The sequence below is a fragment of the Lampetra planeri genome, chromosome 19, assembly GCF_965212315.1.
Source record: "Lampetra planeri chromosome 19, kcLamPlan1.2.h2, whole genome shotgun sequence".
NCBI classification, from domain to species: domain Eukaryota; kingdom Metazoa; phylum Chordata; class Hyperoartia; order Petromyzontiformes; family Petromyzontidae; genus Lampetra; species Lampetra planeri.
This window is the reverse complement of record NC_136125.1, coordinates 11,050,270-11,063,554: the sequence shown is the minus strand read 5'-3', so window position 1 is coordinate 11,063,554 and position 13,285 is coordinate 11,050,270. Positions and strand designations below refer to the sequence as shown.

General features: G+C 50.6%; 1 protein-coding gene across 2 annotated transcripts; it reads left to right on the top strand.

Moving 5' to 3' along the window:
- The first annotated feature begins 1,255 nt into the window (after positions 1-1,255).
- THEM6 (thioesterase superfamily member 6) lies at positions 1,256-12,949 on the top strand. 2 transcript variants are annotated; one of them, XM_078602994.1, is made up of 5 exons: positions 1,256-1,379; positions 2,284-2,466; positions 5,966-6,044; positions 9,915-10,047; positions 12,614-12,949. In XM_078602994.1, the coding sequence occupies exons 2-5, from the start codon at positions 2,310-2,312 to the stop codon at positions 12,845-12,847; spliced, it is 603 nt and encodes a 200-aa protein (XP_078459120.1). In that variant the 5' UTR covers positions 1,256-1,379; positions 2,284-2,309; the 3' UTR covers positions 12,848-12,949. The 2 variants fall into 2 exon arrangements, with proteins under 2 accessions (XP_078459120.1, XP_078459121.1); XM_078602995.1 differs by having other exon boundaries at positions 1,291-1,379; positions 2,255-2,466.
- Positions 12,950-13,285: the final 336 nt, after the last annotated feature.

Below are 13,285 nucleotides of genomic sequence, written 5' to 3'. Positions count from 1 at the left end.
GCACAGGCAGCAGCCTCCGGCCACGAGCTTGGGCAATGCCCTCCCAACGAAGACAAAGATGCCCCCGCATCGCCTTTAGCATTCTGGCGAATTGCCCGATGATGCTGGATAAAATTACCAGCGAAACGTCGTACCCAAAAATTGTAAATGTTGTGGTTTCACGCTTCAACACACCGGTGGGCTAAAGCAGTGAACTATTTGTTTTTTGTCAACGTGACACTTTTTTGCTGATTGGCCGTGTCTGGTGGTGGAGGGTTAAGACACATTTATAAGTAACGCGATCTAACCCAAAAACGTTGATCATGAATAATATTGGTCGCGAAAGCCTCCCACGTGTTAAGCTGATCCTTTAGCAAGACTCTTGGGGCAAGTGCCGCGAGCGAGTCAGCAGCTGTGCAGGCCGGCACGGCACAACGGGGGGGGGGGGTGGGGTGGCCAGCACCACGCCCACCCGCCTGTCTCTCTAAAGGCGATGTGCTTTGTGTTGCTGTTGTTGTTACGGTGTACAGGGTCGGATTAAGGCACGGGGCTTTAGGGGCTGTAGCCAGCTGGAGGGCCTCCAGAGATTAGGTGAAAAGTTGTTTAATTTGTGAATGCTGAATTTTATTTGTTGCTCGCCTTGGAAAAATAAAAATGTATTTTTCTTTAACTTTGTTATCCCTTTAAAAATATTACTGGGGGGGGGGGGGGGGTGCTCACAGTACCTGTAGCCCAGGGGCCAACACAATCTTAATTGGGCCCTGCAGGTGGAACAATCTCATTCGAGACCGAGTTGACCTTCACGACAGCGAGCACGAGCGTCCTCGTGCGCGCGCTCGTGGCGCGTGCGCGTGGCTGGTGCGCGTGCACGTGGCGCGCGCTCGTGGCGCGTGCGCGTGGCTGATGGGCGCGCGCTCGTGGCGCGTGGCTGACGCGCGTGCTCGTGGCGCGTGCTCGCGCTGTTCTCCCCACCGCCCTCCTCCCCCCGCCCGCCCCACATCCAACATCGTCGCCAGCGATTCGCCAGACGGCCACGGCCGACGTCACCGGGACGTCGGCGCGACGTTGGCGCTCTTGGGCCGCCGAAGCCGCCGCCACGCGAGCCGGCCTCTTGCGATTGCACAGAAAACAGACAAAGATCCTCCCCCTCCCGGATAGCCTGCAACAGACTGTAGGGGCAAGTGTTGTTAGCGAGCAGCACCTTTAAAGGCCGGCACGGCACACGAGGGGGTGGGTGGCCAACAACCACGCCCGGCCGCCTTTGTCTCCCCAGTGGCGATGTTTACACAGCGCACCAGGTACTCATTTAAGGCCGAGTCGACCTAGGCGAGGTTCAGAACCGGTTTAGATAATCGTCAGTTGGTGTTGGCCGTGAGCGGGAATCGAACCCGGATCGCCAGGTTCGTAGCGCAGCGCGCTAACCGCTGCACCACCGCTCCCCACGTTGCACACACACAGAGTCACACACACACAGTCACACAGACACACACTGTCACACACACACAGACACACACAGTCACACAGACACACAGTCACACAGACACACAGTCACACACACAGACACACAGTCACACACACAGACACACAGTCACACACACAGACACACACAGTCACACACACGCAGTCACACACACGCGCAATCGCCGCCTGTGCACTGTCCACACGCAGTCACACACACACACAGTCACACTGTACACACGCAGTCTCTCCACTGCGCACAGCGCCTCTTACGCAACAGCAGCAGCCGCCATTCGCCACTAAGTAACCGTGACGTCCCCACGGCGCTTGTGCCAGGCCACGTGCACACACGCACACTCCCTCTGACACACACACGCTCTCTGACACACGCACATACGTTCATCAACTCTGACACACACACACACCCACTGCGACACACACACAGCCACTCTGACACGCGCACACATTTACACTCTCCACAGCACTGCACACGCGCACACACACACATCCCTTCCGACACACACGGACAACACACACACGTCCCTTCCGACACACACACACTTACACTCTCTCTCCACAGCACTGCACACACGCAACACACACACACACAGCCCTTCCGACACACACACTTACACTCGCTCTCCACAGCACTGCACACACGCGCACACACACAGCCCTTCTGGCACACACACACACAGCCCTTCCGACACACACACAGCCCTTCCGACACACACACACCTACACTCGCTCTCCACAGCACTGCACACACACACACAGCCCTTCCGACACAACACACACACACAACACTCACTCGCAGACCTCCGTCCGTGCCGGCCCACGCCCTAGTGCGCAGTGTCACCGTCACCGCCGCGATGCTGTTGCTGTCCGTGGTGCTGCTGGTGCTGGTGGTGCTGCTGGCGCTCTTCGTGGGCGCAGACGCGTGGTATTTCGTGAGGATGCTGATGACGGTGGGCGCCGCACTAATGCGCAGGCAGGAGAAGGATGTACTCAAGGAACACGGGTACCACGGTAAAACTCAAACACGCTCCTGCCATCTGTGCGAGCACCCCCCCCACCACCACCACCCACCCACCACAGACTCACGCATACATCGAATGTTTTTATTCGCCTGTCCTGCCCATGCACACGTCCTGTTGTAATAGCCACGGAGGGTTGCAGGGTGGCGAGGACTCGACGCCTGTTTCGTGTCTTCCATTCTGTGCTCAAACCACCAGCACAGCATAACAAGGTTGCAACGCGTCTCGCTTAATGCTTCTTTCTCCGCACGACTGCTCCGCGTTGGAATCCCACCCCCCCCGTCTCCTCCTATGATCGTCTCCTTCCCAAAGCTCTTACAAAATCACCCTTTTCAAAGTTGGCGGTGCTATTTGTTGCTGGCCGCTGGGCGTGTTTGGGGCCTTCGGGCCTATGCTCAACAACTGTGTTTAAAAAAACTTGACTTACTGCAAATATATCAAAATAATTTATATATATACATACACACAGTATACATAAACCCCCCGTATCTTCTTTAGGTGGGTTATAATTTAGCAGTGGGTTGAGCAATAATTTAAACCTGGTTTTACACGAAGGTTTGGGTATTTCGGCTAAGATAGGGGTTGAAATGCGTTGCGAAACCAGGTAAAAATGAAGCTTTAACCGATTAATCAGTTTATTTGCTGGATTGCTGAATTAATTCAGTACCAAATGATTTTCACTGCGATATGCCAGGACATGTTGTTTATTATACAAGAGGGTGGTCGTGTACACGGCGAGGCTCGGAGGCTGCAGTTGCAGCCTTACGCCGCACAGCAAGAACCGCCACATGCGTGCTTGCTGCCACTGCTGCTGCTGCTGTGCACATGATGTAAAATTCCAAGGGCTTCGTGTGAAGGTCAAGCCTGAGCTCTCCATACAACACGCGGATTCATCAGTGGTACATTCAGAAAGTGACATTCGTAACAATGCGTTTTAGAGTTATAGAGTGTAAACCTGACATTGCCCAGCTGGGATATCAAATTACTTGGGTATTTAATTACTCTGCTGATTATAATTGGAGGTCAGCGATGATGGGACCTGGAATTATTTCAATAATTCAACTAATTAGACAACACGGATATACAGTAGTTGGATAGGGGGGAGGGGGAAAAGTCCCAACTCTGGTCCCACGTGTGCCACTGGACGGGAGGTGGTGGTCTGGGCTTGATGACGTCATACACATCATCAGCCGCGATGTCTTGCAGGGGGTTTCCTGCCTTCAGGAGACAGGTTTGTGGCCAACGACTTTGTTTTTTAACGAGCCCGAATAACGGGCCATAAACAGAAGTAGTCAATGATAACATTTGCCTCATACGCGCTGTTAACATTCGCTTTCAGATTCTTTATTACTTGGACGGTGTAATTTTAACTGTTTTTTTTAAATATAGGTTCAATATCTTTGCCCAGGCTAAATCGAAGTTTCACATGCAAACATCCGAGTTTTGAGTTTGGCGCTTGTGTTGCCTTGCACTACTTTGAGTTTTTCTTTGGTCTCCCTTGGAATAAATAAATAAATACACGACTTGCAATTCCAATGCTAGATGAGGACCTCGCCATGCCGTGTCAGTTATGTGGGTTGTTTTACCATACTTCACCACATCGGTTGGTGAAAGTCCCAGGACTGGTTCAAATGTCACTCGCCAATGATGTTAGTCGCTATGGCCTGGAATCAAGCTCAGGTGTGCAGGTTAATTACAGCGCGCTAATAACTGTTGCCACGGATTCCTCTGAAAGGGTATTTTCGGTCGTTCTAAATACATCGTGCGTGTAATAATGTCATCCCCAGTAGGTAATACGTTCCTATAGCTTCATGAGCGTACGATACATATTCAATTTAAAGCTTTCGTGACTGCAGGGATTCATCTTCTTGGTTCTTTCGGTAAAGTCACATAGAATGGAAATAATAAAATAATAAAAATAAAATATAATAAAATAATTCTCACGACGTTTCGGCCACAACGCAAGCAGCCGTCCTCAGGTGGAGAACAGGTCTGTCGAGGAGACAGAGTCTGACAGACCTGTTCTCCACCTGAGGACGGCTGCTTGCGTTGTGGCCGAAACGTCGTGAGAATTATTTTATTATGTTTTATTTTTATTATTTTATTATTACCCTTCTACGTGACTTTACCGAAATAACCAACAAGATACATATTCACTTGAATAATAATGCAACATTTTTAATAAGCACGTGTTCAGGTGAATACAGGAATTACCATCAGGAAGTGGCCCCAGGGTGGCTCAGAAGGCTAATGCCGTGTCAAAGCAGTGAGCTGGTATTGCTGAAATCCCACGTTCAAATCAGTGGCCAGTTGAATAAAACACCTGAAGCAAGCAACTCCCGTAATTGACGTCGATTTAAAGAGGGGCGATGGGACTCTACGTGCTTAAATTGTTTTATGCAACTGATCCCAGGTTGTTAAGTTGTTCCAGGTTCTTCAGTAGCACGCTCTTCGCAGGGCATGTCAAAGGTGTCGCGCTCATGTGGATAAACACATTCCTGCGGAGGGAGCTGGTAGGAACGTTGGGTTGCTCGGTCAATGGCCAGGGTCGACGGCGGCGTGGTGTATTCCGCAAATATGCCCGACTGTGATGGCGGGCACAAGCCGGCGTGAGTAGGTTAAACGTTGAGTTTTATAAGGGCACCACGGGGTGACCAGCCCCTCCCCACCCAGCCCCACCCCTCCCACCCTCCACCCAGCCCCACCCTCCCCACCCAGCCCCTCCCCACCCAGCCCCTCCCCACTCCACCCGACCCTCCCCACCCAGCCCCTCCCCAACCTCCCCTCCCAGCCCCACCCAGCCTCTCCCCACCCTCCCCACCCTCCCCTCCCCACCCAGCCCCTCCCTCCCCACCCAGCCCCTCTCTGCACGACGGACGGACACAATAATCCCGTGGGCTGGTGGAACCAGTGGGTTCCTACCAGTAATAGGCCTAACTGAAGGAACTTCAGAAGTAGGTCCATCACTTCATCTTCCATGACCATTCCCTGCTGTGGGCGTTCCAAATGAAAGTGCCTTTGTCTCACAACGCCATACTGATAGTACAAATAGAATATAACTTGAAGACAGAAAAAGTAAGTAAAAATACGACTATCTGCAACTGGAAAATTCTTATTTCATCATTTTAATATAATTTGCTCGCACATTAGATATACTCATACGTTACAATAATATCAAATTGTTGTTATGAATGTTTTGTTATCCGGCGGTAGTGCCTCATGCCGATAGCTCGTACTCCAAGCCGGCCCAGCGGCGTTCCGTAAAATATCGAGTGGGAAATTCAGGCTCTAAGCGTAACTGTGCGGCTTGCATTTCGTGCTGGCCCCAGGTGTCTAAGCTGTGCACCGCCGCTCAAAGCGGAGCGGTATCAGGACACAATTAAAATGTGACCGTGACCCCCAGTTCCTCCCCCGGGTATTACTGCTCTTCCCCCCCCTCCCGGAAAACGAAAACGTGCGCTCATTACGTCCGCCCCGTGTCGCCTTCGCAGGCATCGTGCTGCTGAGCGACATCGACCACATGGGACACATGAACAACGCGCGCTACCTGCGGGAGTGCGACTTTGCCAGGTATGGCGGTGGCGGCGTCCGCATGAACTCGGGAGGCAACGGACGCTTGCGCTCGGTCGCCCGCGTCTATCGCAGTGTGGGCGCGCTGAGCCGCCAGGCTCTTTGCTTTGCTTTGAAGTCCGGATTGCAATTCTCTCTCCGGCTTTGGCCACAGGGAAGAGTTGTCAGTCCTGAGCTCGTAAAACCCCGGGAACAGAATATATCTCCGCTTATACAGCAGCCGTAGCCGTCAGCTGCAGAAACTTTTAACGAGGGCTCACGGTGCATCCTGGTGTGATTGATCGCCAGAGGTGTAACGATACTCGCCCCCACGCCTCTCCAATCGTGATTCCATGAGTTGTCACCATTCACGGCCGTGGTTCGATTCAGGAAACAATTATTGCGTTGTTGTTGATTAGATCGAGCAGCCACTATTGGCTGGCCTGCAGCTGCAATCTGATCACCGATTACATCCGTCTATAAGTTACAGGCTCTTTTGTGAATACACTGCTGGATGCAGGCTTCCCCACGGGGGTTATGTAACCATACTTCACCACGCTGGTCAGTGCCGGTGGGTGAAAAGCGGGGCCCAGGTCTGGTTCAGATTTCGCCTGCCACAAATGTTCGCCACGGTCTAGGAATCGAGGTCGGGTCACCGGGTTCACGGCAGAGTGGGCCTACTACCACTGCTGTACCTCCCGAGTACTGTGCTGGGGTTGTAACCAAATTGTGTGAATATGGTTCAGTATGCGTATTGTGACAGAAGCCACTGAACAAATCAACAGGAATGCACCTGATCTCGCCAGACCTGGGAAGCTAAAAGCTGCGAGGCTACATATGTGGGCAGCAGAGGACTGTGGAGAAATATGCAATGTTGTACTGTGCTTCTATGCCCCCGCGTCCATACCGCCCACCTTGAACAACCTGCACTGACCACCGTGTGATCGCGTAACCCCCACGACGATGTTTACACGCGCGATTCGGTGTGCGTATCGTGAGCTCAAGGATCAATATGAATCGCCGAGTCAGAGCATCTTTACACTTCCGTTGAGCGGTGCATGCTGCAAACCTGCAATACGGCATTTAGTTGTATTCGTGTAAATGTAAGCGGCAAGACCCAGTGGCAGGATAGGTGAAAAAGAACAGGTATAAGTGGCAACACTGACCTTTGGCCGCTTGCTGTCGTTTGTGATTGCCCTTGCTACACACTGCCCCGTGTCCTCGGGTAAGACAAATGGGTGACGTTCGCTCACATTCCAGCATTGCAGAAGAGGCATCGTCATCCGCAAGAAATGTAATAATCTCCGTCTGTAAGTGTGTGTGTCTGTGTTACAATTTGTATCATTCGCGCAAGTTAATATAAAAGCCACGCGTGCGTGTGTTTGTGTGGCTTTCAGCAGAAAAAAAATCTGAGATGATTCAAGGTGACGACAGCCACGACAGCATTATCAGTGGCGATAACCCCAATTGTGCGGAATAATGTTGTTCTGGGACAATCAAGCCTGGGCCAATGGTACATGTTCAGAGATCGAAACAAACATTGATGCAGGGCGAGTCTGCATACGCATTTAATTACGCACAGCGCACCAATGTTTTATTTATTACCGCCAGTTTTTTTTACCTATTGAAAAGAAAAAGAAATTGCCGTGAAATGATTTTGCATTCAAGGGACTGCGCCTTGCGATTGTGAAATAATTGGAAAATGGAGGTCTGCAGTAAACATCATTGTCCAGACAACCTTTCACCGGCACCTGCCCTCGTTTATACAGACAGCTGCAGCATGGCACGGCGCTCTCCAGAGACGCGCAGGACAGTGCTGTGCCCAGACAGAACGTCGAGTTCACTCTTCACGCTTGGCACTGCCCCCCCCGCCTCGTTCGTATGCTACCACTTGGAGTGTCAACGCGCACGTTGGCAAGACCGCCCCGGGCCCCGCACCCCGCTATGGGCCACCCTTCTTGAAACGCCAAGGCACACAGCCAAATGTGAATCGCACCTCCATTTTTTTTCAAGCAGTGAATCAGCCCGGATGATTTTTGTTTGTTTGTCACGAACCAGACTGCGTCTCATTAGGGGACATGTGGTCACCGTGCTGATGGCACTGCCTGTGGTGGCCTGCTTTTTGATGTTTAGGTTCAAGTACAAAAAAACGATTTGAAGCGGCTTTACGCGGCACACACACACTGCCGTCACCGCACGATGTCCGAGCGGCCGTCCGTTCTGACTGAAGCAAATGGACACGGGTTGGGGGTGCTGACGCGCGCAGTCATCGTCCGTAGGCCTCAGCGGCGTTGAAGAGACGTGCCGTACAGACAAGCTGGGCAAGCGAGTCACACAAGTGCCTCTTGGTGGATTCATTAAATTATTTAGAACATTCGTCATTGACTGTAAATAGCCTACCTATAAACATAAACCCCCATAGTAGAATTACAACTTGAATAAAAATACGGATCCTTTAAGCCCAGTTATATATTTTTTTTGAAAAGTGCTGTTAGCAAGGTACTATTTTGGCTGGCAACCAACCCTGATGTGTAATTGGCAGACAGTGTTGGAGCAAGAGCTCAACATGTTCGGCTTATTATGAATATCTCACGCAGCCTGATGTGCTGACGTCTTAGCAGAATAAGACGTGTGTAGATTTATAAAGATACATATTAATTTAATATCCAACTCCGACAACATATTGACAGCCCCATATAACACCGTCAGCCGTTTAACATTTGCCTATTTTCTCCAGTCAAGTACTATTCAAGATGTTACATGATTCACCCGCCTGATGGTTGGTACACACTTACCTGCATGGAAACAAGATCTCTTCATTTGATTTGGCGCTGTCTACATCACATGGGATGTGTTTACGAACCAAACAAGCTCATGCAGTAAGGGGACGAATGTGTATTTGAATGGTGTAAGCGTGGTCGGGGAAAAAGATTGGTAAATAAAACAAATGTACTGTGCTGGGGTGCAAGAACTGGAGTCTGGGAGGAAATGCTGCATCAGAGCAAAGCTTCACCCAATGCAAGTCTGTTCAGATGAAGGTCCCAAAATGCACGCGAATATTACATTTCGGTACACGTAGATCGCTTCTTGACTAACTCCAGATCGTCTTGTGTTGTCGAATGAACGAATGAACAGCGTGCAAGCTCATGGAGTGGGCCCTGCTGGCCTCAATAATGCCCTCTCCCTCATCCCCATTGAGGCCAGCTTCTGATGGCAGCAAGAGACAGAAACAGCGCCGGTTGACCTCTCCTACCCCCCATTGGACCATCATGGGCGGCGACACGGCCTCGCAGGAGCGCGTTCGCCGCTTGTTGCAGACGTGCCTGGTTCAAATCCAGTGGCCGCCCTGGTTATTAGAGCACGCACAACAACTGTAATAATACGTGCCGTCTGCCCCACGGCTAAAGTGGCGTCAAAGATCCCGTGACATAATTCGCAAGAGTAGGCTGCCGCGGGCCGGCGTTGTGGTCCAAATTTGGCAATAAGTTTGAAAAATTACCCCTAAATTACTCAATTGGAATCTACGTAGCAATCACGCCGCACCCCCCTCCCCCCTACTGAGAAAACTTGGCAGGACCATCCTAGAAAAAAGTCATACTATTCAGTCAATCAGTATTTAATTTACGTGTCAATATCGCCCTCAATAAAGTAGGCATCAGTGCACACTGCAACAGAATGGGAACAGTACAGGGGGCAAAGAACAGCAAGAATGATTATATTTAAAAAAAACCCCGTCACGACCTCAGCGGCTAACAATCGACCGAGCAAAATAAAGTGCAGCCGCGTGCAAAAAATAAAGTTCAACCGTGCGCAGCGAGGCTTTCCTGGCCTAACAAGCAATAATAATAATGATGATAACCTCTGAGCGTCTCTTGTTGAACGGATGCACAGGACGGCGCTGTGCATCACCCACGGGATCATCAAGGCCATGCGAGAGCTGCGGGGCGGCATGGTGCTTGGGGCCTCCACCATCCGCTACCGCCGCTCGCTGCGCTTCCTGCAGAGATTCGTCATCCGGTCGCGGGTGAGGGTCACACCACCACCACCACCGCCACCACCGCCACCACCACTACCACTACCACCACCGCCACCACCACTACCACCACCACTACCACCGCTACCGCCACCGCCACCACCACCGCTACCACTACCACCACCACCGCCACCACCACCACTACCACCACCGCCACCACCGCCACCACCACTACCACCACCACTACCACTGCCACCGCCACCACCACCGCTACCACTACCACCACCACCGCCGCCACCACTACCACCACCACCGCCACCACCACTACCACCACCACTACCACCGCCACCGCCACCACCACCGCTACCACCACCACCGCCGCCACCACTACCACCACCACTGCCACCACCATCGCCACCACCACCACCCCGGCTTGCCGCGCCGTTTCCGCCGACGCGGCGTACGGCATTCCCCTCGTTATTCCCCAGGGATACGCTCCGGAGACGTTCGTGAAAAGCACATTTAGCGGATAATGATATTGGCCTACGAGAACCTTTAAATGCATAAATAAGTTGTTAAATGTGAAAATTATCATAACACAAATACAAAATGGTTTTAATAAGCACGAAGTAAATGCAAATAAATATAAAGTATTAGATCATAGTTTATAAATTAACCTACCTTCAACTATGATGATGCAGCGCAGTAGGATGCAGTAACGATGATGCTGACGACAATGATGATGATCGTTGTGATGTTGTTACTGCTCCTACATAGACACATCTGGATAGACTTGGGGGTGATCTGGATAGTCCATAGAAAAGCAAGGGCTGACTGAATGATCTAATTACGTTTCGTTTCATTACTTTATCTCTTATCACTTTATCTCATCACATTATCTCTCTTCCTCTCTCTCGATGCACTCGTGTAGAGTTCCAGATGCGGTTTCCGCATCGCCAAAATCGCGGATAGTAAATGTTCGTGAATAACGAGTGAATGCCGTTCACAATCGCACGGACCCATCACGCGTATCCGTACCACCGCCAGCTGCATATTGGGTTGAATCAGCGTAACCTACCCCTCGCGGCCGTTAGGCCGAATCTGCGCCAAGACGATTGGACAGCGTGGCATAATAATTATTGATGAGATATTGTCACCGAAAAGAGATGCGCACGAGACTTCCACCTACAGGGCTGCGAGTTCGTAGTCAAGGTTTTTTTTCCCCATTGTGAAAAAATACTTCAGAAGGTGGCCATATGCTACCCAAGCAGGACCAGTGGCGTAGCTAGGATATTTTGTGCCCGGGGACGAACTATAAAATTGGCGCCCCCCCCCCCCGCCGTTTAATCACATACCAAAATGTAATTACATGACATGTAGGCTGTGTGTGGTGGGATATATAAACTTTTAGGTTGAGGTGTAGATTTGTGCAGTAGTTTCAGGCTGCCGCGCCCGCCGCAATAAGTTATAATGTGACGTTGTAAGCCTCATTTTGGCGCCCCTTTACCTTGGCGCCCGGGGACATATGTACCCCCCTGCCCCCCCCTAGCTACGCCTCTGAGCAGGACCCCACTGAAAGACCGGTGATGCTTTCCTGGGTGAATAAAGGAAGATATAACGAGCTGCGGTGGCATCGGTGCTACTGGCCGTGATGACCTCCTGACCTGGGCGACACTCTCTCCACCTTGCTTGGCATTTTTCCTTTATCGATAATTTTATATGCAAAAAATATGAATAAATTTGATGATCCGTTTGCTAAATACATCGATGTCTAAAAGTCCAGCACTGTTTGTGTCTCGGTGTCTGTTCAAACACGCCGTGTGGTGATTAATGAGCCCTGCCACTGATGTCCTATGATGGCTGTCGTTGAGCAATGACATTGGATCGTTTTGGGCGTGGTCATCGGTGCCACTGTGATGAAAAGGTACTGCATTCAATGACTCGATTCCTTGAATTTTGGATTCAATGTTCGATTCCTAAAAACTATTTTCGAAAAACCGATGATCAAATAAGCAACTCTATCTGGCATCAAATTTTATTTTGTTCGTAAAGTATTTTATTCTAGTCCACTGTGGCTATGAGTGGACGAATCCCATGAGGCGTGACGATGACACGGAAAAATTAACTGGTCTGAAAAAAGGTGCACACTGAGGCTGTATTGACATTATTAGAAACTGCAGTGCACGTCTTAATAAGATTTGTACGTATACAATCATCTCTACCGAGTTTTTGATTGGCTGACCTTATATTCGGTAGGGGGTACACTGCATGCCCCTCACATAACATTTTAACACTTAAGAGTGGCTCTCACGTTTCACTTCTCTAGTCGACCAACAAGCTAAGCAAACGATTACCGTGAAATCCACAGCCTAAGACTCGACCAAGATTCCACAGGTTGTCACCGACTAAACTAACATTCACCATTGGTACCTCATTTTCCAGTAAAAAATATAATTGTTTTTTTACCCTTCTATCTGGCAACAAAACTGACACCTTTTTTACAAGGTCATGTTTGCATAGACCACAATACCTGCAGTCAAACTCACTAAATGAATACGGCCCGACGCGTCACGTCGCCCGCTTTGTCTCCTCCCCCGTCACCGTCGGCTCCGTGCAGATCCTGTGCTGGGACGAGAAGGCTTTCTACGTGGAGCAGCGAGTCATCATGCAGAGCGACGGCTTCGTGGCGGCCATCGCGCTGGCGCGGCTCAACGTGACGGGCACCAGCCCCGAGCACATCCTGCGCCTGCTGTGCCGTCGCGCCGTCCAGGGGCCCGACCCGCCGCCAGAGGTCCTCAGCTGGCTCGAGTACAACCGCCAGAGCAGCGAGATGCTGCGCAACAGCAGCTAGGGTGGTGGGTGGGGGGGCCGCACGCTCGCTCGCTGTCCATGGGCCAAAGCAGAAATCGCTACCGCCGAAGGTGGAAAAATTTGTCTGAAATTTTTTGAAGAATTACCTTGAAAATCACTCGATGGGAAAACACGTTAGCGACATTGCCCCCCAAAAGCAGAAACTGCTTCAGACTAGGTCTGTGAAGTATAACTTACCTTTTTCTTGGTTCTTTCGGTAAAGTCACGTAGAAGGGAAATAATAAAATAATAAAAATAAACTAATAAAATATTTACCTTCTACGTGACTTTACCAAAAGAACCAAGAAGATGAATCCCTGCAGTCACAAAAGCTTTAAAATCGAAAAATACAACTTACCTTTGTGAGAGCCTTGCACTTTTAAAATGGTACGAATACCAAATGTACATGTCATTTGATTTAGCGGAAGCCATTCATGCA